Raw genomic sequence first — 25,276 nt, forward strand, 5'->3', positions numbered from 1 at the left:
CTATCCTCCTTGTGGCTAGCCTGGATACCTGTCTGTTTGTGCCATCATGCAATACGTTGTCACGCCATAATGCCAAACATGTACAATGGTACTACAGTAAACAGAAATAAGATGTAAACTCTCTCAATTGATCTAGAAAGCAGCCCAAATTCCTAAGGCTAGGCAGATGTATTAGACTTCCTCTATTCACGAGGGTGGCCGGCGTAGCTCCATGAGACATTTGTGTCATGTGAGAAGAACCGTCTCACTCCAACAGAAGTCAATGGCCAGTCAAGAGCCACACAAAAGGCATCACTAAGTGTGGTGCAAAAATTCATGTGATTATATTAGTGATAAAGGTCTAGTTTGTGTTTAGAATATTAAAGCATGCCCTGACACTACACACAAGGGTAAATTAGACTTTAGCAACCACCAAAGGGGGAAATTAGCATACAGCAGCCATAAACACAGCATAAAAAAAAAAAAAAATCACATGTAAATTGATAAAGCACTTTAATTTTATAGTTGTTAAAGGTTGATTGAACATATCAACTAAAGAACAAGTGAATAGAATTTCAAATCATGACAATTCTTGCATTCAGAGTATTGACAACGCCTACAATAAGGGGTGCGTCCGATATCCTATTTCAAAAAGCTAAGAGGATGAACCCTCCCAACGTATTCGTCTGGGTTGTATTCACTAAACACCAGAAAGAAAAATGGGCCAAAATGCGGCGGGACTACCTGAACTTATCCAATAACTTGTTTTTCGCTGCAAAACCTTTGCTAGTGTGCACTAACACTATGCTGAAATCGCAAATTGTGATGATTCACAATTCCATGACTTAATCAATATATTGACACAGCCAATACCTAAGCCCTGAAAACAGCAAAATAGACAAAAGACATCAGTCAGAAAATAAGTTTTATTGCAATACACAGGTTCTTTTTGCTTTTCCTCTGCTGTGAACTTTGCCTGCCAGGCACTCCAACACTCAGGGGTTAAGATGGCACCAGGAGACCATTTGCGTTCCAGACTGCCTGTAAACTGGCCACACTACACAAATCAATGATCGATTTAATACCGCGCCATCTAGTCGGTTGATGCAGTTACTAACCAGGTTTCCATCCAACCTTTTTATGAGAGTAAAGTAGGTCCTACTTAAACATTTATTTTGCATTTACTGAATAAAAAATAAGTTATGTGCAGTATGACATCACACACAGTCTTATCCACAACAAGTCAATTTGATAGAAACATCGTGGGAAAATGCAAATATTGTTTTTATGCAGCTATGCCAGAAGCAAACACCCTCTAAATATATGCTGAACCAAAGTCCTAATTAAAAGGTGTGTACGTTGACGAGAAACTAGTCATACTGGTTACTTACATAAAACGCTTATCCAGGCGTTGTAAGATGTGGTGCGCAACTGCTACGTAGGCAGCCTGGAACGTGGTGCGGTGTGTTGCCCAGTCATGTACTATTCCAGAGTTCACTTGTGTACAGCAGCCGTTTTAATTTAAAACATAGAGGCCTCCGAGTGGACACCATCCTCTGATAACAGCAAGCAATGGTAACAGAGCAGGAAACAACCACAACATACAATACATTCGTCCATTTGCATGGGCGATATATAAAATCATAATGGAATCTATTCCGAAGAACAACAAGAACTTTGGGGGTGGGCAATACATAATGGGTACTGCCTGTAGCTCTTTGCTTTGCACTCACTAGTTAGTCGATTTATTGCTTTTTTTTCTCCATGATCAAGAGTTTCTGGCTCCTGACAGACTCAAGATAGGTTTGATTATTAGAGAGAGAAAAGGTGTGGGATGAAATGGAGGACAGAATGAACATGATATAGGGATACGTTTATTGTCAACAAAGTGACAGTAAAGAGTGATTGTGATCACTTATGGGCTTACTATGACAACCGTGTGCATGGGCAACAAACAGAGGTCTCAATGCCGACACAAATACACTGCTGAGTCATACACTGAATTCTAAATGGAATTTAGAATTTCCACCTGGACCCTTGATGCCAGTGATTCTGTTTTTGGTATAACTGACTAAATTAACTCACCCTGCCTTTGTAGTCAACACAACATTCAAAACCATGTAATAAAAAAACATTTACAGCAAGAAATAGAACCCTTGTAATGAAACTGAAATTTAACCATTTTAAATGATTGGACAGGAATTTAGCCTGTAAAAATGATTGAGAATTTTCTTCCAGTTTGAGAGCCACATAGGACAGAGTGAATAGGGAAAATTAACAGAACAGAGAATAATAGTGGGCATGGGTTGTGCCCCAAATGGCACCCTGTTCCTATACAGTCCACACACTTTGACCAGGACCCATAAACTAGCGTCCTGTCGAGGGGATGTACTTGTACATCAAGCAGCCTCACGCTACAGAAACAAGAGATCCGTTCTGGCTTGGACAAGGGTTACTTACTTATATAGGGAATAGAGTGCCTTTTGGGATGCATACATGAATAGACATGGGATGGAGGAGCTGGTTCAGTAGAAGACCACGCTAGACTTCCCTCCTGGGGGGTTAAGGACCTTGTTGTGGGAGCGGGGGCGGGGGCCGAGGTGGGGCTCGTGATCCTTCAGTGAGAGCTCACTAAGGGAGGCCTCTGGCTCTGGCTTCTTGGCCAAGGGAGCAGGTGCAGGCTCCACTGCTACTTTGGTGGGTGTGGGGGGAGGGGAGGCAACGTTCTCTTCCTTCACCTCCTTGGCCAGGCTCTCCTTTGGCAGAGGAGCTGAGAGCAAAGAGGGCAAAAGGGAAAGAGGGATAAAAGAGAGAAAAAGATGCGAAATCAAGTGAGATTTACCTGGTACGTTAAGACTTGGTGTCAATGTAGCTTAAAGAAACCGATATGTAATTAATTACTCTGCAATTATTAGGTCATTATTATTAGCTCGGTCAACAAGTAATTTCTAGTAACTGCCTGGTTGACAGCGGGCTGTAAAGTGTTAGCCATAACCTATTATATGTGTCAAACTCACCTGGGGGCTCGGGTATAGGCATGGAACTTTCACCCACAGAAATGTTGTCCTGGGAATAATAGGGATAACATGTCAATATAGCCTACACAGTGTAAATTAGCAATCCATAACCATTAGTAATTTGGAATGGGAGAGACAAGGGGGACAAGGGTGGTCTGGATTACCTTTGGCTTGTTGGAATGGGCTTTGACCGAGGGAGGGGCGCTCTCTAACCCCCCGAATATGTTGCTGGTGTTGCCGCCTGAGGGTACGGGTCTCCGTTGCTCAGCTGGGGCATCTGGAGAACCAAATATCCCACTGCTTTTTCCTCCTGCATTAAGGACAGTAAGTGAAATGTTATTTTTTACATTCACCAGGAATTTTACCTGGTGCAATGACTGTCTACAGCTTACATTAAAAAGTGAACATTATTGAAGGCATTGAGGAAAAGACGGACAAGTCAAATCTCTACACTCCAACCACTTTTTTTGTGATTAACATCTCTATTGAATTTTCAATACTCAAACCTCTTATCTGACCCATTACTTGCAACATGACGACTATACCCCCTCCAGCCAAATTGAACCAGGCCACAAACCTCCACACACACACACAAAGCTCAGTCCTACCCTCACTATGCTACAGCTATGGTTATTGTGAAGAGCTTGTTGCACAGCCTGGACTGACATGAGGCAATACATTTCACAGTAACATTTGAATATCTGGGTGAGTGCCGTCATAATTATTTCTAGAACATTCTACCAGAGGCAGAAGGGCTGAAAGCTGGAAGCCAACCAGCTCAATGTGCAGAGACAATAGAAACTCATGATAACATTTTAATTTAACCATCTCTGAACCTTGGCCTCAATATAGACATATTGATCCAGTCATGTGATGTCATTAGATTACATGTGGCCCAAACGCCATTTAACTAATGAAAGTCACGGTTTCCGTCAGGAACATTTTTGCAACATTTTTGCAGCAGAGATTTTAATTTACAGGACATCCATATGCATCCAGTGTGTGCCGCAATAGGGCGTCCACCCACTGTACTCAAAATCACATTTAGATTATTGTAATTCATCTTAACAGAATAGAAATTAGCCTGTAACGATGTTTCGCTTCCAAGTGCTACTGAATAAGCTACATTTAAATGCACCAACTGTGCATGATACACATCATTACTCTAGTCTATCAATCCATTCCAAATCTTTATACTATACGACAGCATATGTATTATATGTTGATCTTGCCTAGGGCAGCAGCAGAACTGCTAAGACCGGGCCTGAAATACAACATTTGAATCTAATATACTTGCATTTGCGGCGGACCTTACTTAGCCTGATCAAAGTCAGCCGCTGCTGTTGGGAAGTCAAAACTGTCCAACTCCTTGGAGCAGCTTGCGATGTGCATCAGCATCGTTACTTTGTCCTCAAGAAGGTGTGATCTTGAGGCCATCTATACTCTCTTTTGGAGAAAGAATCCCCTCTCAGTGTGAACACTAGAAACAGGGATAATCAATATTGTTTTGCAATGGATTTTTTATTTTTTTATTCCGACAATTTGGCTGGCAACCATTTAATTTATTGGCTTTTCACTTATTTATTTTTTGCCAAAAGACAGCATTTACCGGCTAACGGAAACCCTGGCCAGGGTGTAATCCTACACTGGACTCAACAACGAATAGGCTGGGCTGTGGCTCTTAAGCACTCAGTTATTTCACCGCATGGAACGACAATGGCCTAACACTGATCGATACTAGGCTAGAAAAGTTCCTCGGCGTACACGTCACTGACAATCTGAAATGGTCCACCCACAAACAGTGTGGTGAAAAAGGTGCCTCTTCAACCTCAGGAGGCTGAAGAAATTTGGATTGGTACCTAAAACCCTCTCAAATGTATCCAGAAGCACAATTGAGAGCATTCTGAGGGGCTGTATCACAGCCTGGTCAGCAACTGCACCACCCACAACCGCAGGGCTCTCCAGAGGGTGGAGCGGTCTGCCCAACACATCACCGGGGGCGAACTACCTGCCCTCCAGGACACCTACACCACCTGATGTCACAGGAAGGCCAAAAAGAACATCAAGGACAACAACCACCCGAGCCACTGCCTGTTCAGCCCGCTATCATCCAGAAGGCGAGGTCAGTACAGGTGCATCAAAGCTTGGACCGAGAGACTGAAAAACAGCTTCCATCTCAAGGCCATCAGACTTAAATAACCATCACTAGGCGGCTTCCACCCGGTTACATAACCCTGCAAATTAGAGGCTGCTGCCCCATATACATAGACTTGAAATCACTGGCTACTTTAACCTCTCTTGGGTAGGGGGCAGTATTTTCACATCTGGATGAAAAGCGTGCCCAAAGTAAACTGCCTGTTACTCAGGCCCAGAAGCTAGGATATGCATATAATTGGTAGATTTGGATAGAAACTTGAGTTTTCTAAAACTATGTCTGTGAGTATAACAGAACTGATATGGCAGGCAAAACCCCGAGGACAAACCAACCCCCCCCCCCCAAAAAGTAATTCAGCCTACCACTGTTTTCAATGGCTGTCACTTTATTATAAGGCAAAATCCTCCCAGATTGCAGTTCCTAGGGCTTCCACTAGATGTCTTTAGAAAGAGTTTCATGCTGGTTTTTGGAAAAATTAGGTGGCTCCCATTTTGGCTGTAGTGTTTCCAAGCGCGTGGAAGAGAGCGCGTTTTGGTATTTTTCTCCGGTAAAGATAACAATTCTCCATCTTAAATTTTATAGTTTATTTACGTATTAGGGTACCTAAGGTTTGATTATAAACGTTGTTTGAAAAAGTTTATTAGTAACGTTTGGGATTCCTTTTGTATGCATTTTGATTATTGACTGAAGCGCGCCAGCTAAACTGAGTTTTTATGGATATAAAGGACATTATCGAACAAAAGGATAATTTGATATATCTGGGACCTTTTGGAGTGCCAACAGAAGATCAAAGGTAAGGCATTTATGATAGCGCTATTTCTGACTTTCATGGCGCACCTGTCTGGTTTAAAAATATTTTTTACATTTTTATTTTTATTTTATGCTTTTGTAAGCGGGGCACTGTCCTCAGATAATCGCATGGTGTGCTTTCGCCGTAAAGCCTTTTTGAAATCTGACACAGCAGCTGGATTAACAAGAAGTTAAGCTTTATTTTGATGTATTACACTTGTGATTTTGTGAAAGTGAAATATTTATAATTCTGTAGTTTGAATTTCGGGCTCAGGAATTTCACCGGATGTTGGCCAGGTGGGACGGCCCATAATTAATGATGGGAAACTCGACACTTTAATAATATTTACATATTTTTGCTTTATTCATCTCATATGTATATACTGTATTCTATTGTTCTGTATTTTGGTCTATGCCACTGACATTGCTCATCCTAATATTTATATATTTCTTAACTTCATCGGGGTAGGAGGCAGTATCTTGACGTCCGGATGAAAAGCATGCCCGTAGTAAACTGCCTGCTACTCAGGCCCAGAAGGTAGGATATGCATATTATTAGTAGATTTGGATAGAAAACACTGAAGTTTCTAAAACTGTTTGAATGATGTCTGTGAGTATAACAGAACTCATATGGCAGGCAAAAACCTAAGAAAAAATCCAACCAGGAAGTGGGGAAATCTGAGGGTTGTAGTTTTTCAAGTGAAAGCCTATCTAATACAGTGTCAATGGGGTCATTTTGCACTTCCTAAGATTATTGCAAATTTGCTTTCGCCGTAAAGCTATTTTGAAATCTGACACAGCGGTTGCATTAACCTCTCGGGTAGGGGGCAGTATTTTCACGGCCGGATGAAAAACGTACCCAAATTAAACTGCCTACTACTCGGGCCCAGGAACTAGAATATGCATATTATTAGTAGATTTGGATAGAAAACACTCCAAAGTTTCTAAAACTGTTTGAATGATGTCTGTGTATAACAGAACATGTCTGTGTATAACAGATATGGCAGGCAAAAACCTGAGAAAAATCTAACCTAAGTGAGAATTCTGGTGCTTGTAGTCCTTTCAAGTCATTGCCTATCGAACACAGTGACTTAGGGTTCATTTTGCACTTCCTAAGGCTTCCACTAGATGTCAACAGTCTTTAGAAAGTTGTTTGAGGCGTCTATGATGAACAAGAGAGCGAACAAGAAGGTGGGGAAGTTGGTGACCCAGGGAAGGACATCAGTTCATTGGCGCGCATTCACGTGAGAGGTAGCTGTGTTCCAAAACATTTTTCAGGACAATGGAATCGTCCGGTTGGAATATTATTTAAGTTCTAAGTGATAAAGGCCCTAAAGATTGATGCTTTACAACGTTTTTTAAAACTTTGTCGTGACATTTTCCGCGCGCTTCCTACACTTGGAGTAGCTAACTGAACGGCTAACAACAAGGAGCTATTTGGACATAAATTATGGACTATCGAACAAAGCAACATTTATTGTGGACCTGGGATCCCTGGAAGTGCCTTCTGATGAAGATCAAAGGTAAGTGACTATATTGCTAATGCTATTTAATATTTTAGATTAATCAAATGGCAGGTATCTGTATTGCCTAGTGTATTTTTCTGAGCCCGGTACTCAGATTATTACAAAGTGTGCTTTCCTCTTGAAGCTTTTTTGAAATCTGTCACAGTGTTAGCATAAAGATATTCATCTATAATTCCTTGAATGACAGTTTAAAGTTATATCAACGTTTATGACGAGTATTTCTGTAAATTGTTGTGCTGATTCACCGGCAGTATTGGAGGCTAAATATTTTCTGAACGTCACGCGCCAATGTAAAAATGGGGTTTATGGATATAAATATGAACTTGATCAAACAAAAAATGCATGTATTGTGTAACATGATGTCCTAAGAGTGTCATCTGATGAAGATCGTGAAAGGTTAGTGCATAATTTTAGCTGGTTTTCGTGACGCCTGTCCTTGCTAGGAAAATGGCTGTGTGCTTTTTCTTGTGTTGGAACTGTCCTAACATAATCTAACTTTATGCTTTCGCCATTAACCTGTTGGGGGTAGGGGTCAGTATTTGCACGGCCGGATAAAAAAACGTACCCAATTTAATCTGGTTATTACTACTGCCCAGAAACTAGAATATGCATATAATTGTTGGCTTTGGATAGAAAACACCCTAAAGTTTCTAAAACTGTTTGAATGGTGTCTGTGAGTATAACAGAACTCACATGGCAGGCAAAAACCTGAGAAGATTCCTTACAGGAAGTGACCTGTCTGACAAGTTCTTATTCTTCTTGGCTCTTTAATGAAAACTGAGGATCTTTGCTGTAACGTGACACTTCCTACGGCTCCCATAGGCTCTCAGAAGGCGGGAAAAAGCTGAATGATGTAATTCCAGCCACTGGCTGAAAAACATTAGCGCTTTTGGTAAGTGCTCTATCAAAGGACAATGGGACGGAGGCGCGTGCACGAGTCGACCCCATGTTCTTATTTTCTCTCTCTGAACCTAAACACGCTTTCCCGGTCGGAATATTATCGCTTTTTTACGAGAAAAATGGCATAAAAATTGATTTTAAACAGCGGTTGACATGCTTCGAAGTACGGTAATGGAATATTTAGAAGTTTTTTGTCACGAAACGCGTCACCCTTCTTTACCATTCGGATAGTGTCTTGAACGCACGAACAAAACAGAGGATATTTGAACATAACTATGGATTATTTTGAACCAAACCAACATTTGTTATTGAAGTAGAAGTCCTGGGAGTGCATTCTGACGAAGAACAGCAAAGGTAATAACATTTTTCTTATAGTAAATCTGACTTTGGTGAGGGCTAAACTTGGTGGGTGTCTAAATAGCTAGCCCTGTGATGCCGGGCTATCTACTTAGAATATTGCAAAATGTGCTTTCACCGAAAAGCTATTTTAAAATCGGACATAGCGAGTGCATAGAGGATTTCTGTATCTATAATTCTTAAAATAATTGTTATGTTTTTTGTGAACGTTTATCGTGAGTAATTTAGTAAATTCACCGGAAGTTTGCAGGGGGTATGCTAGTTATGAACGTCACATGCTAATGTAAAAAGCTGGTTTTTGATATAAATATGAACTTGATTGAACAAAACATGCATGTATTGTATAACATAATGTCCTAGGGTTGTCATCTGATGATCAAAGGTTAGTGCCGCATTTAGCTGTGGTTTGGGTTTATGTGACATTATATGCTAGCTTGAAAAATGGGTGTCTGATTATTTCTGGCTGGGTACTCTGCTGACATAATCTAATGTTTTGCTTTCGTTGTAAAGCCTTTTTGAAATCGGACAGTGTGGTTAGATTAACGAGAGTCTTGTCTTTAAAATGGTGTAAAATAGTCATATGTTTGAGAAATTGAAGTAATAGCATTTCTAAGGTATTTGAATAACGCGCCACGGGATTCAACTGGCTGTTGAGTAGGTGGGACGATTTCGTCCCGCCGACCCTAGAGAGGTTAAGCCTTTTTGAAATCGGACAAAGCGGTTACATTAAGGAGACGTGTACCTTTAAAATGGTGTCAAATAGTCATTTGTTTGAGAACTTTGAATTATGACATTTTGTGGTTTTGAATGTGGCGCTCTGATTTCACTTGCTGTTGAATAGTGTGAACCGTGGGTGGGACGCTAGCGGAACGTCTGTCCCTAACAGGTTAAGGAGAAGTGTATCTATAATTCTTTGAATAACAGTTGTATATTTTATGAACGTTTATGATGAGTATTTCTGTAAATTAATGTGCTCATTCACCGGAAGTTTTAGGAGGCAAAACATTTATGAACATTACACGCCAATGTAAAATGGGGTTTTTGGATATAAATATGAACTTTATCGCGCAAAACATACATGTATTGTGTAACATGAAGTCCTGAGTGCCATCTGATGAAGATGAAAGGTTAGTGATTAATTTTAGCTGTATTTCTGTTTTTTGTGAAGCCTCTCCTTGCTTGGAAAATGGCTGTGTGGTTGTTCTTGTCTAGGCGGTGTCATAACATAATCTAATGTTATGCTTTCGCCGTAAAGCCCTTTTGAAATCGGACAGTGTGGTTGGACTAACGAGTGCATCTTTAAAATGGGATATAATAGTTGTATGTTTGAGAAATTTTAATTATGAGATTTGTTGTTTTGAATTTGGCACCCTGCTATTTCACTGGCTGTTGGCGATTGTGTCCCACATACCCCAGAGGTTAATTCCAGTATTTTACTTTTAGGTTGTGTGCATTGTTGTGAATGGTTAGATATTACTGCACTGTTGGAGCTAGAAACACAAGCATTTCGCTACACCCGCAATAACATCTGGCAAACATGTGTATGTGACAAATAAAATTCGATTTGGCTGGTTGAGTCTTGTGACACTGAAGTGACCAGATAAGAAATGACCTGTTGCCCTTTTCAGCACACACACACACACACACACACACACACACACACACACCGCCAATGCATTCCAAACAGGTTTTGGGGTTAGAGATTGTAAATTCACACTCATCAATGTCTCCTTTTCTGAACCTTAAAAAGGCTAACCTAGCACCTTAGTGGCAATTTTCACACCACATAGACCTGAAAAAGCTCTAACAGCTCCAGGACCAGGGAGCCCAGTCAGGGGCCCTCTCAACTTGAAGGAAGAATCTTCCCTTTCCACTCTATTGTGCTGACATGAACTGTACTTTCCTGGCTCTGATATTTTCCTTTCACATAGTCCTTTCTATCATGGTTCCAGCATCTATGGTGGATGTGTAAACTTTATTTTGTATTAAGGACTAAAAGAACAGACTGCCACCCATTGTTTGGAAGCATAACCAGGCAAGTTCAAAGCAGCTTGGATCAATTCAGCCCAGTAGTGTGAAAAGGGAATTTGTATGCACAGTAAGGGGCCTTCTATTTCTCACCTGGAGGGTTGGTTCGTCTGATGACACCCTGCGGCTCTGGTGGGGCGAAAAGGTTGGAGGCCATCTTGTGGGGCCGTCTCGACGCAGCTGCTTCTTCCTCGTAGCCACCGAACAGGTCGCTGGAGCCACCTCCGGGGGGACGCAGGACTCTGAAAAGAAAACATCAGAATCATGTTGGTTCATGTAGAGTAGTGGTTCCCAACCTTTTTTGGTTACTGTACCACCTAATGGATTTTGCTCTGCCCGGAGTACCCCCTCATGTGCTTTACCAGTAGGCCTATGGTCTCATGAGTCTCCGCAAGAAACCCCTGTGGATAGGCCAAATACAGGAGGGCTTCCTTGTACCCCTGGTTGGGAACCACTGATGTAGACTATACAGCCTGAAGGCCAAACTCCACAGTCAGCATTCATCATACACAAACGAAGTCAGTGCCTGGGGTTAATAAAATTAATAGACGTTTCAGATCCAGACACGTCATCATACATCAGAGCGCACAACAGGACAATGTACTGTCTACTAGAGGTCGACCGATTAATCGGAATGGCCGATTAATTAGGGCCGATTTCAAGTTTTCATAACAAATCGGTATTTTGACACCGATTTGCCGATTAAAAAAAAAAAGTATTTATTTTTATTTAACTAGGCAAGTCAGTTAAGAACGTTCTTATTTTCAATGACGGCCTAGGAACGGTGGGTTAACTGCCTTGTTCAGGGGCAGAACGACAGATTTTTACCTTGTCAGATTCGTTTTTGCAACCTTCCGGTTACTAGTCCAATGCTCTAACCACCTGCCTTACATTGCACTCCACGAGGAGCCTGCCTGGCAGGCTGACTACCTGTTACGCAAGGGCAGCAAGAAGCCAAGGTAAGTTGCTTGCTAGCATTAAACGTATCTTAGAAGAAAAAAAGATCTTAACATAATCACTAGTTAAACTAGTAATAAACCATTTGTAGTTATCTAGCGTGTCCTGCGTTGCATATAATCGATGCGGTGCCTGTTAATTTCTCATTGAATCACAGCCTACTATGACAAACGGGTGATGATTTAACAAGTGCAGTGGTGAAAACAGCACTGTCGTTGCACCAATGTACCTAACCATAAACAATGCCTTTCTTTAAAATAAATACATAAGTATATATTTTTTAAACCTGCATATTTAGTTAATATTGCCTGCTAACATGAATTTTTTATAACTAGGGAAATTGTGTCACTTCTCTTGCGTTCCGTGCAAGCAGTCAGGGTATATGTAGCAATTTGGGCCGCCTGGCTCATTGCGAACTGTGTGAAGTCCATTTATTCCTAACGAAGGCCGTAATTAATTATGACATAACATTGAAGGCTGTACAATGTAACAGCAATATTTAGACTTAGGGATGCCATCCGTTAGATAAAATACGGAACGGTTCCATATTTCACTGAAAGAATAAACGTTTCGTTTTCGAAATTAGTTTCCCGGATTCGACCATTATAATGACCAAAGGCTCGTTTTTCTGTGTCATTATGCTATAATTAAGTCTATGATTTGATAGAGCAGTCTGACAGAGCGATGGTAGGCACCAGCAGGCTCGTAAGCATTCATTCAAACAGCACCTTCGCGCGTTTGCCAGCAGCTCTTCGCAATTCTTCAAGCATTGCGCTGTTTATGACTTCAAGCCTATCAACTCCCCAGATTAGGCTGGTGTAACCCATGTGAAATGGCTAGCTAGTTAACGGGGTGCGCGCTAATAGCGTTTCAAACGTCACTCGCTCTGCATGGGTAACGCTGCTTCGAGGGTGGCTGTTGTCGATATGTTCCTGGTTTGAGCCCAGGTAGGAGCGAGGAGAGGGACGGAAGCTATACTGTTACACTGGCAATACTAAAGTGCCTATAAGAACATCCAATAGTCAAAGGTATATGAAATACAAAATCGTAGAGAGAGAAATAGTCCTATAATAACTACAACCTAAAACTTCTTACCTGGGAATATTGAAGACTCATGTTAAAAGGAACCACCAGCTTTCATATGTTCTCATGTTCTGAGCAAGGAACTTAAACGTCAGCTTTCTTACATGGCACATATTGCACTTTTACTTTCTTCTCCAACACTTTGTTTTTGCATTATTTAAACCAAATTGAACATGTTTCATTATTTATTTGAGGCTAAATTGATTTTATTGATGTATTATATTATGTTAAAATAAGTGTTCATTCAGTATTGTTGTAATTGTCATTATTACAACCAAAAAAAATTGCCCGATTAATCGGTACCGGCTTTTTTGGGGGGGGGGTCTTCCAATAATCGGTATTGAAAAATCATAAATCGGTCGACCTCCACTGTCTACACTCGGTTTGTTGTTTACATTAAATTCGATTTTATTCCGAATTAAAGTTTTATTGCTAAGGATTCCACGACGTGGTTAGCCTTTACGGCTGGGACTGCAAGTTTGTGTTCATTTTTTTGTGTAGTTTCCCGTGAGTGCTAGCTGGCTGTACTACAGACACCTGTCATCGTCGTGGCAAAGACTCATTGTTTTCTTTTCGTAAAACAACTGGTTGCAGTAAAGAGCCAATCTGGACACTAAGGAGATCCTGAGGGAAATCGACGAGTACCAACAGCTTTACACTATGGAGGAACAACGTACTCCATCATGGAAAGATCCGACCACCTCACAAAATAACTTTAACCCATAAAAAAAATAAAAAATAAAAGATTCATCTACAGACACGGACGATTTACTTATCATTGACGTAGAGGCTAGTGTTCTGGCTGGAATCCATGCAACACTGACAAATTTGTATGAGGAGGTAGCAGGGAGTTCAGCCAGAGTGAAATTCTCACGGTCCAAAGAGAAAACAAGACACTCACAGCCAACGTAAAAATTCACGATTCCAACATGGATTGTCTACTCAGGGAAAACAGGGTGAAGAAGGATTCGCTACTAGACAAAGTCGTAGCATGCTTGAAAAATAAAAAAAATTCTGGGATTCCTGAGGACGCATCAGAGAATTCATGCAATCCGCCTTGAAACTTCCTATCGAGACCGTAAACAAGAAGGCTTTCCACTGAGTACACAGACTGGAGCTACAAGACCAAGGGTCCCCGACCAATCATCGCAAAATTTGAACACTACCAACAAAAGGAGCTGATCAAAAGCTGAGTAAGGGAGCTTAAAGGGACCAAATTCGGTCTTAATGACCAATTTCCAAGGGAGATAAACGAACGTCGTAAGAGACTGTATCCGGTACAAAGACAACAAAGGAAGGATGGTAGTCGTGCCTTTATCATTGTAGATAAACTCTTTATAGATGGACAGCTATTCCGAGACAGCTCCATACAACCGTGGCTGTACTAAATTCGACAGACTTCAGGTTACGAAAAAAAAGAAGGTATGGGAACTGTAAAAATATCTGAACATTATGAAGAGGATATGAACACACGTACTAAATTACATGCTTGCTTACACATACGGACTTATACATACACACCTGATCTCGCCCTCTTCTCTCTCCCTATTGTCAAGAACTTTTATAATTTAATGTGTTTATTGTTGGTCTCTTTATGTATTTGTCTACAAGTTTATATATGTTCACAACAAGCAATGGGAAGATTTCAGAAAAGGGGCATTGGGGAATAACATTGTATGGAATACATTTGTATTGCAGTGAAGCCGTCTCTAGAGTAATACAAGGTCTCTTTCATGATCATGTGAAGCGTCAATTGCTATGGAAATGCTGGGATGTGTTTTTCCAATTATGTTAACCTGTTGGGGGTAGGGGGCAGTATTGACACGGCCGGATAAAAAAACGTACCCGATTTAATCTGGTTACTACTCCTGCCCAGTAACTAGAATATGCATATAATTATTGGCTTTGGATAGAAAACACCCTAAAGTTTCTAAAACTGTTTGAATGGTGTCTGAGTATAACAGAACTCATATGGCAGGCAAAAACCTGAGAAGATTCCTCACAGGAAGTGGCCTGTCTGACAAGTTGTTGTTCATCTGGGCTCTTTTTATTGAAGACTGAGGATCTTTGCTCTAACGTGACACTTCCTACGGCTCCCATAGGTTCTCAGAGCCCGGGAAAAAGCTGAACGATATCGAGGCAGCCTCTGGCTGAAACACATTATCGCTTTTGGCAAGTGGCCGATCAGTACTATGGGCTTAGGCGCGTGCCCGAGTCGACCCCATGCTTTATTTTCTTTTGTCTGTTAACCTAAATGCAGATTCCCGGTCGGAATATTATTGCTTTTTTACGAGAAAAATGTTATAAAAATGGATTTTAAACAGCGGTTGACATGCTTCGAAGTACGGTAATGGAATATTTAGAAATGTTTTGTCACGAAATGCGCCATGCTCGTAACCCTTATTTACCCTTTCGGATAGTGTCTTGAACGCACGAACAAAACGCCGCTATTTGGATATAACTATGGATTATTTGGGACCAAACCAACATTATTTGGGACCAAACCAACAAGTCCTGGGAGTGCATTCTGACGAAGAACACCAAAGGTAATAACATTTTTCTTATAGTAAATCTGACTTTGGTGAGTGCTAAACTTGCTGGGTGTCTAAATAGCTAGCCATGATGGCTGGGCTATCTACTCAGAATATTGCAAAATGTGCTTTCACCGAAAAGCTATTTTAAAATCGGACATATCGAGTGCATAGAGGAGTTCTGTATCTATAATTCTTAAAATAATTGTTATGCTTTTTGTGAACGTTTATCGTGAGTAATTTAGTACATTTTTAGTAAATTCACCGGAAGTTTGCGGGGGGTATGCCAGTTCTGAACGTCACATGCTAATGTAAAAAGCTGGTTTTTGATATAAATATGAACTTGATTGAACAAAACATGCATGTATTGTATAACATAATGTCCTAGGTGTGTCATCTGATGAAGATCAAAGGTTAGTGCTGCATTTAGCTGTCTTCTGGGTTTTTGTGACATTATATGCTAGCTTGAAAAATGGGTGTCATTATTTCTGGCTGGGTACTCTGCTGACATAATCTAATGTTTTGCTTTCGTTGTAAAGCCTTTTTGAAATCGGACAGTGTGGTTAGATTAACGAGAGTTGTCTTTAAAATGGTGTAAAATAGTCATATGTTTGAGAAATTGAAGTAATAGCATTTCTAAGGTATTTGAATAACGCGCCACAGGATTCCACTGGCTGTTACGTAGGTGGGACGATTTCGTCCCGCCGGCCCTAGAGAAGTTAAAGGTAATTATGAGGCAACTATGATGGTGATACTATATGGATTACCATTATCATCATTAATATTAAGGCCATACGCACTACATGTTACACACATAGGACACGCAACCATACAAATTGGCAAAGTTATTATTTATTTGGACATCACACACGAGTCTTACTCTTATACAGACATCGTACACACTCACTATTTCACATTCAATATCATACTATTTCACATTCAATATCATACACATCAACCTACTCAGATTTGCTACACACATAGTATCTTGTCTCAATTTTCTAACATCTGTGGCATTGGCTCACAGGCAAAAAGGCAAGAGAATAAAACAAATATTGCTAGAACCTATTTCTTGAATTCTAAAAATATCAGACATTGAAAGCTCTAGTTTTGACCTTCATAATACCTCTGATGGCAGTAACTTTAACAAGCACTAATTATGGTAAATTTAGACAATAGTATCTAGTTATGGTAAGGGGTGAAATAGCTATAGCCAGTTAAAATTGTAATGGTTTAGCAGATTATATAAAAAGATCAGTCCTTACATTGCTTAAAGAAAATGAATATAACATACTGTTTACAGGAAACTCACTACATCCTTAGATGAAGTTGCGTGGAAAAAAGGAATGGGGTGGTGAAATAATTTTATGTCATGGACAAAGGACCTCAAAGGGTGTGATGATATTAATTAACAAAAATGTCGATCTGAATGTGCAAATAGTCAGGATTGAGTCGCAAGGAAGGTGGATCCTTTTGAATATGAAAGTGGACGAAAAAGAGATTTGGCTCATTAATCTATATGGTCCAAATCAGGATGATCCACACTTCTTCGAAAATATTTATACCAATTTATTGAACTTACAGGGAACAAATTATCTAATCATTATGGTAGGAGACTATAACAGTGTTAAGTACCTCAATGGACCGTAAAGGTAATCACTCTACAAACTATCATCACCGTGCCCTCAAGGAAATCACAAATTATGGACACATTAGAAATAGTGGATATTTGGAGACTAAAAAACCGCGACCTAGTGAGATATACAGAAGAGACTTAATCAAGCTAGTTGTCTTGACTACTTTTGTCTCTTTCATCAAAGGTTAAAAAAGTTTTAATAGGAGACAGAATGCGATCGGATCATCATCTAATTGGCATTCACATAACTCATAGATTTTCCACGTGGACGGGGATATTGGAAATTTAATCAAAGTTTATTTTTACCCAACATGCTGACCGGACATGTCATGTGCGCGAGCGTTGCAAAATAAATGTAGAAATCCTTGTTATTCAATTATTGCGCACACCAACGAGCGTCTGCATATAAAATAGAAGTCAGTCCTATTTCTGACACAGATCACGCTGTAAGTCCTGCCTCTCCCATCTCCTCCTTGGTTTATAGAAGCAGGTACCCACATGCTATCTCCTCATTGGTTATACCCATGTGGGTGATTGAAAGACAAACTGTTTTGCCGGTTGTTGTGGTAATACTATGAAAGTGTAGATGCCAATCACCATATAAGTTCCAAGATGAAAAAGCCTGGGAGGAGAGATGACTAGAAACGATTTGGTTGACCGTTTTATGTGTGGATTAATTGTCGAAGTAGAGGACCTTGTGCATTTCAGGTAAAATAACAACTCAATGTTTATATCCCAGGACAAATTAGCTAGCAACAGCAAGCTAGCTAAATAGGACAAATTGGCTAGCAAGTGCAAGCTAACTAGTTAAATTGCCATACATGTTTAATGCTTTTCGACCTGTCCCCAAATTAATGTAATTGGTTCAGAGTTTGTTTTGATATTTTAACCTGTGCGTCGTGATCGCGTTTGGTGTAGGGGGAAAAAATAAATGTATGCACGATAGCGCACGCACGCAGCCGGTTTGGGTTCCGTGTAAAACAAATTAAATTTATAACAGAATTTCCCCAGTATAATATAGGTTCAGCAAATCCCCTTATTGTTTGGGATACCTTTAAAACGTACCTTCAGGGGTCATTCAATTGAATATTCATCAATAATATTGAAACAGTTTCTGGCTAAAGAGACAAGACTAACAAGGGAAATCCATGAACTAATAGCACAGGTAGATAGCAATAAAAATGATACTACAGATAAAAAATAAGAGGAAAAACAAAAACTTGAAGAACTTATTCAAGAACTATCTAATGTAATCTATTACAAAAATAAAGCAAACTGGATGGAATATGGAGAAAAATGCACAAAATTCTTCCTGAATCCAATACAGGAACGCTAACAAAAAGATTTTGCAGAAACTCGTTACTGAAGACGGAGTCATCTATGATTCTTCTAATTATATTTTAAAAGAGGAAGCTAATTATTTTAGGCAGATGTTCTCTTCTCCGTCTCACCCTTTCCCACTGAATGAAGATTATGGTAAGGAAGTCTTCCCAAATAATAAATTTTAAAAAACGAAAATTAACAAATGTACAGAAAGATCAGTGCGAAGGCCAAATTACAGAGGAAGAACTTTTTGAGGCTATTAAATCCTTTCAGTCTGGAAAAACCCCAGGGCTTGATGGCATACCGGTAGAGGTATATCATGTCTTTTTTGATATACTAAAAGCTCCATTGTTAGATTGTTTTAACTACTCCTATAGAAATGGTAGTCTGTCAGCTACTCAGCAGGAAGGTCTGATTTCTCTATTATTAAAACAAGACCCAGATGGCAAATATAAAGACTCAGTCTATCTAAAAAACTGGAGGCCCCTTACACTTCAATGTTGTGATGAAAAAATACTAGCAAAATGCATAGCACTCAGAATTAAAAGGGTTTTACCAGGTATTGTTCATCCTGATCAGACAGGTTTTTTACATGGAAGATACATTGGAGATAATATGACAACTACAAGAAATAATAGAACATCATGAAACATAAGCCAGGAATGGTATTTATAGCGGATTTTGAAAAGGCATTTGATAAAGACTGGATTTTATTTATAAGTGACTGGATTTTTTCAATTTCGGTAATTCCCTTAAAAAGGGTAAAAAAATAATGTATAGTAAATAACGGCTACTTCTCAGTGTTTTGAATTGTCAAGAGGAGTTAAACAAGGGTGTCCGCTATCACCATATCTATTCGTTACGGCCATCGAAATGCTAGCTATTAAAATCAGATCCAATAACATTGGAGGATTAGAAATCCAAGGCTTAAAAACAAAAGGTGTCCATGTATGCCGATGACTCAAGTTTTATATTAAGTCCGCAAGCTAGATCCCTGCAATGTCTCATTAAAGATCTAGATAACTTTTCTGTACTCTCTGGACTAAAACCTAATTATGATAAGTGTACAATATTATGTATTGGATCCTTAAAAAAATACAACTTCTCACATTACCCTGCAGTTTACCTATAAAATGGGCTGATGGTGAAGTAGACATACTCAGTATTCATATCACAAAAGATATAAATAAGCTCTCCACAATGAATTTCAATAGAAAACTTGTAAAAATAGACAAGATCCTGCTACCATGGGAGGTAAATACCTGTCTATTTATGGAAAAATTGCCCTGATTAACTCCTTAGTCATATCTCAGTTTACGCACTTATGGCGCTGCCTACTCCTGATGATTTGTTTTTCTAATCATATGAGCAAAAAATATTTTGCTTTATCTGGGACGCTAAACCAGACAAAATAAAATGTGCCTATCTATATAATGAATAGGGTGGGTTGAGATTAAATATAAAAGCACTAAACCTCTCTCTAAAAGCTTCACTCATTCCAAAGTTTTATTTGAACCCTAAATGGTTCTCAAGTAGATTACTAAGAAAAGCTCATCCATTGTTTAAAAATTGCCTTTTTGCCTTTGTGCAGATTGCCATGTCTCATTTGCAATTAATTGAAAATAATACTTTTTTCAAAGTATCTCTCTTTTTCAAACAAGCTTTGCAGAGCTTGCTACCATTTCAATTTCATCCCCCTGAAAAGATAGAACAAATATTATGGCTGAACTCAAATGTGCTGGTTGATAAAATACCTGTATTTATGGGAAAGATGTTTGAAAAGGGTATTTTGTTCTTAAATGATATTGTAAATTGGAATAGTAGAGTTATGTCCTTCATGGAGTTATCAGAATTGTACAGAAAGGTCTGCTCAATCCAAGAGTACAACGAATTGATTACAGCATTGCCCCAAAAATGGAGGCGGGTGGCAGTGAGGAGGAGGTAGGGAACTGGTCTGTCTGCCCAATATAAAGGATCAAAACTGGCAGAGGAATAAAAATAGCATAAATAGGAAAGTATTCCAGTTTCATTTGAGGACCAGGATGTTGACAACTGTGCCATATAGATTGCAAAATAGTTGGGAAGAGAATGTTGATGTACCGATTCCATGGTACAGGGTGTATGAGTTGATATATAAAATACAAGATTCAAGACTTCATGCTTTTCAGCTAAAATGATTATATAGAATTCTTGCCACCAACAGAATGTTGAATATTTGGGGCATAAAATCATCGAAGCTCTGCAGATTTTGTTGTGAGGATACAGAGTCAATAGACCATTTATTTTGGTATTGCCCTCAGGTAGCCTCCTCAGGTTCAGGAATGGCTGAAAATGCATAGCATGATCTAAAATTGACCCTAGAAATAGTACTGTTAGGAGATCTGGGTCAGTCAATTACTAATACTCTTAGTAAAAGTACTTATTTTAACTCGCAATCTGAGCATTCTATTCTATTAGATAGACTGTACGTTAAACATTGCAGCATAGTGAAAGACATGTGTTGCGTAGAAACCCAAAGTGGGCTGCCAGCAGAGATAGATGGGATGGGCTGAGGGAAGCTGAGGGTTGGTATGTGGAATTGTAGACAAGAGGGAGTGGAGTTGCTGTGTGAGAGATAGAATGATGGTCAAAGATAAAAGCACAAAAATAAAACATAATAAAAAGTACATTTGAATGACACTAAGTGGCAGTGTTTTTACAACTAACGCCGGTTTGCCTGAGGCTGATGCCGTGCAAGAACACACATGTAATAGCGCCAGACATGCACAAACATATACAGTTGGCATTGCTGTTATGATTTTAGTTGTCCTTAATGTCCTTTCTTTTAAATTAAACTATATATTTTTTATTGTTGTTTGCCGTTTTCTGTCTTTTCCTTCAGTTCATTCTCTTGGTTGTTGGTGCATTGGGGGGGGGTTCTTGGGGGGTGGGGAATGGAATTAATTGTATTTTATTTATTTTTTCTTCCTGGGGGAGGGGCCTCGAATGGTTGAGTGACAGCTATTGGGGAACTGTGAGGGGGATCTTGGAGGGTTCGGGTTCACGTTTTTTGGCCTGGTGGTAGATCGGTCAACATGCCCTTGAGCAGGGCATTGACCCTGGATGCTTCTGTGTGTCGCTCTGAATGGGAATCTGTTGGATGACTGGTATGATATAGTTATTGAGTGGCTTCACTGCAAGTATATTGTATGTTTAGAATATTCAATAAATAATATAAAAATAAAACATAACAAAAAATAAGAGAATGTACCATAACGAAAAGGTGCATATAGCAAAATCTAGGAATCGAATATGCTGCATGCACAACTTCTTATTTAACCCTCTGTTGTGTTAGTTTCATGTTAAATAATTCTGTGTCCCCAGTCCAAAATGACCGCCCCATTATAGCTGATCATAAATCCATAAAAATACATACATTATCACCTAATGTTGTGTTAAATCTTTATCAACTTAAGTTCTTGTGAACATTAAAAGTTTTGAACTTCAATTTGCTATGTATGGCCTTTAGGCCTCATTGACCTGAGCTCATATGACTCGTTTGAGTAAAAAAAAAGCATAATGTATGGATAATTTTGACTATAACAAATACTCAGATGAAACATAGTGCTATTTATCACAGACTACTTTGTGTCAAAGTTTAACAACCACTCTCTCCTCCTCACCAGTGTCATGATCAAAGATATGATCAAGAGCCTAATACAGTATATCATTTGGTCATTGTGCTGCCACAGAATGAATTGTGAGCAAGGCCTCAAAAAACCTTTATATATCAGAGCTGCGAGAAAAGTTAATCGGAACATTGTGAGAAAACCAACAGGTGTGGTTCCAGTGGGGGAAAGATTCTATTGGGGAAAGGTTCCTGTGGGGAGTGAGGTGTGTGTGTGCTCAAACACACATGCATGTTGGAGTCTGGGAGAGTTAGTGTGTCCATCTGATGAATGGACATGTGCCTGAACTCAATTTTATACACGAATTGTAGTCTAACCCATTCATTTTTGACCAGGAACACCACAGGTGTACAAAAGTTTAATGAAACACCAAAAATGTAATGATAATCATCTAAATGTATTTTGTGTGTTCAGATGAACTGTGTTGACAACGTCATGGAATTTTATGTCAATCAGATTAAATTAACTACATTTTTCAGAGAAAACTTGTAAATCGGTCCAATTCGACCGGAACACAACAGGAGGGTTGAGACTTGCCAAAAACGGTGTCTGTGGGCCACATTAGCTGTGGCTAAAAAACAAATAATTTAATTATCTACCAATTGTACCACAGTATGACTGCAAGCTACATAGGCCTATTGACTTAAGAAAACTGTTTAAAAGTCACATTTAGCTGTGTAGCTGATCACACAACTCAGAGTCACAGAACACATATTTAGCAAGTTAGCTGGCTTCTTGAAAAGTTCGAAGGGGGGCTAAAACAACCATAGTTGAAAGAGCAACAAAAAAAAACTAGAAATAGGACGTTGTAAACGGTGTGTGGGTGACTGTACCCATTTTGAAAATGCAAGCAAAAGAGAACAATGAGCGTCATATTCATTAACTGGCGACGATTCCACGAGCTTCCATTTCCGCAGCCCCAAAAAAACCCCGCCCTGCTACGTCGGGCCCAAAGCCCATAGAAGCTAACTACCTGTACCCAAGTAAAAAGTTAACTACTGACAAAAATGAATATTTCATCACTAACTTGTCTTATAACTAGTTAACGTTACTATCATCAGTGTCATCTAGCAAGCTACATTGCTTGCGGGCTCGCGGCCAATGAACATACGCTAGTTTTCAAAAACATCATAGCTAACGTTAGCTAGTTGCTTGAATTTTGCCTGCTGCAAATAAAACCTGTGGGTGCAATTCCATGTTACCTTGAACTTGGCTTTGCGCCATTATCGAGTCCTGAAAACATGTTCGTCGAAGTCATTGTGATGGCTGTCTTCGTGTGGGGGAGATTGATGTGGTAGCTAGCTCAATTTAAAAAAAAAAAAAGTTTTGTTGGGTGCGTGGTGCCTTTCAGAAACCGGGCAAAGCCCCCTCCCACTCGATAGGATGAGCCAGCAATAGGAAGAGCCTCAATGGTCAAAAACATTATCAGTCGAAACGTATGACCAATTTCATTGGTTAAATTACTAAGGATATAACGCCCTCTTTCCATTGTGATTTGGCTTTCCGCCTGTCTGTCAAATTGGGTGCACGCGGTTTTACTCGCCTGTAATGGCCCGGTCTTTTGAGCGGAATTTCCATAACTGGAAAACGAACCAACATTACAAGTTGAAACGGTTCCAGGTATGTAGTGCTCATTTAACTTTTGTTTATTTAGTGTCTTTCGCTTGCTTTGGCAATGTAAACATATGTTTCCCATTTTTATTTTTTATGTACTCCCTGACGAAGGCCATGCAGCCAAAACGCGTCGGATTTTTTATACCTTGTTTCTGTTGAACATGCCATACAAATAAAGGCATTTTAATTAATTATATGAAGAGTGCCTTGGTCCTCCTTTCTTTTTGATGACCAATTCACCCCTTTTACCAAAGAGCACCTTCTGTCTACCAACATTTACTATTGTGTACCTTAGTAGCGCTTCCCTTCCTCCTCTTTCTACTATTTCAGTGAGCCCATTGACATTTTTGTCTGGAAGATCTTCCACGGTCATCCACAGAGCAGAGGCAGGTGGAAGTCCAACAGGTCACATACTGTGTCCAATCCATCCTCACCCACTGGGTCCACGTCTCTTCTGACTGAGGCCCAGATGAAGGGTTGAGCAGGGGGGAAACGATGGTCAGACCCAGGGGGGAAACAAGTCAGAAGCCAGGACAGTTGGTAAAATAACTGACTTGACAGTCTTGCACTGTTGTGGATCAATCAATGAAAACATAGCTAGCAAAATAAAAGTTGATTTAAAAAGATTCCGTCAAAAAACACCTAAAACGATTAAAATATGTACAATATTTAGAGCTTTCTGCCTAGGCGACCTCACGGCTCCATGGCAACCACGGATTCTGGGCGTTCCAATGCGAAAGTGATTGCTTTTGATAAAAACTTTTAATCTGCCTTCCCAATGAAAACTAGCGAGACAATTCAAACGTTTATTTTAGGATTTGGACAATTGACGATGGACCTTGTTGTCAAAATGACCGAGTGGCGCAGATTACTGTTCGATTTGAGAAGGGCACTCCTCCCTGCTTTCGCCCGATGACGTCACAGGTTTTGGCCCGGTTTAACCCGGGCGAATGTAAAATAACTCCCTGCTCACTCAACAACGTACGTAGATTGTGATATCCAATTGGTTCATTTGCGTCATCCTTCTCATCAACAATTTGAGCTCTTGGATGTCAATCATATGTCTTTCTCCCTCAACTGACCAATCAAGAGGTTTGTTTTTGAGTTGAGTGGGCGTGCTTGTCCAAGAGAGGGACTGTCAATCGAAGTTAGTTTAGCTTGCAACGTTTTCTCATGAAGACGTGAACACTAAAGTCAAGAAAAGGTAATTTATGAATTGCTTAAATTCTATATCTCACTACAACTGAATTCAATACTGTGCATAATGTCGTGTGAATTTGTGCTTGAGACTATTTGTTTGCTAGCAAGTAACGTTAGTTGACTGGGTTTTGGCCGCACATCGCTAGCAAACGTGGCCAAAAAACTTAGCTATCTAACGTTAGCAAGTAGCTAGCACCCGTGCAGCTGCTTTTTGGAGTGTGTAACCCGCTCCTCCTAAAATGTACCAATCGGAATGACACGGGTTACAAGGGGAAAGATAACAGCTGAGTCTGTCTACTGATTTATCATCTGAGGAGGTGAGGATAGCAACCACAGAATAAAACAATCAATCAAACAGTTAGCTACTGCTATACTTCTGCAGGAAAATTTTAGTTTGATAAGAGTTTGCTCACACTAGTTTGGACAATCATGATTAGAGAACACATACATCTGACACAGTAATGCGACATTATTGTTTGTGTCTTGTTTCCCTTCATGTGAATGTATTTCAAA

The 25,276-nt window shown here is 39.8% G+C and overlaps 1 protein-coding gene across 1 annotated transcript; it reads right to left on the minus strand.

Moving 5' to 3' along the window:
* Positions 1-891: 891 nt before the first annotated feature.
* On the minus strand, positions 892-23,356 carry jpt2 (Jupiter microtubule associated homolog 2). Its single transcript, XM_014192229.2, has 5 exons — positions 23,152-23,356; positions 10,845-10,993; positions 3,161-3,306; positions 2,997-3,045; positions 892-2,749 (listed from the first exon to the last, which is right to left on the minus strand). The coding sequence occupies exons 1-5, from the start codon at positions 23,205-23,207 to the stop codon at positions 2,505-2,507; spliced, it is 645 nt and encodes a 214-aa protein (XP_014047704.1). The 5' UTR covers positions 23,208-23,356; the 3' UTR covers positions 892-2,504.
* Positions 23,357-25,276: the final 1,920 nt, after the last annotated feature.

The sequence above is a fragment of the Salmo salar genome, chromosome ssa03 (assembly GCF_905237065.1).
Source record: "Salmo salar chromosome ssa03, Ssal_v3.1, whole genome shotgun sequence".
Lineage (NCBI taxonomy): Eukaryota > Metazoa > Chordata > Actinopteri > Salmoniformes > Salmonidae > Salmo > Salmo salar.

What these genes read in the sequence shown, in the direction of transcription:
- jpt2 (XM_014192229.2), bottom strand. Translation starts at nt 23,207, where the DNA reads ATGACTTCGACGAACATGTTTTCAGGACTCGATAATGGCGCAAAGCCA. An exon ending in CAGACGAACCAACCCTCCAG is followed by an intron (nt 3,307 to 10,844) that starts GTGAGAAATAGA and finishes TCCTTAATGCAG; the next exon opens with GAGGAAAAAGCAGTGGGATA. An exon ending in GCCTATACCCGAGCCCCCAG is followed by an intron (nt 2,750 to 2,996) that starts GTGAGTTTGACA and finishes CTTTGCTCTCAG; the next exon opens with CTCCTCTGCCAAAGGAGAGC.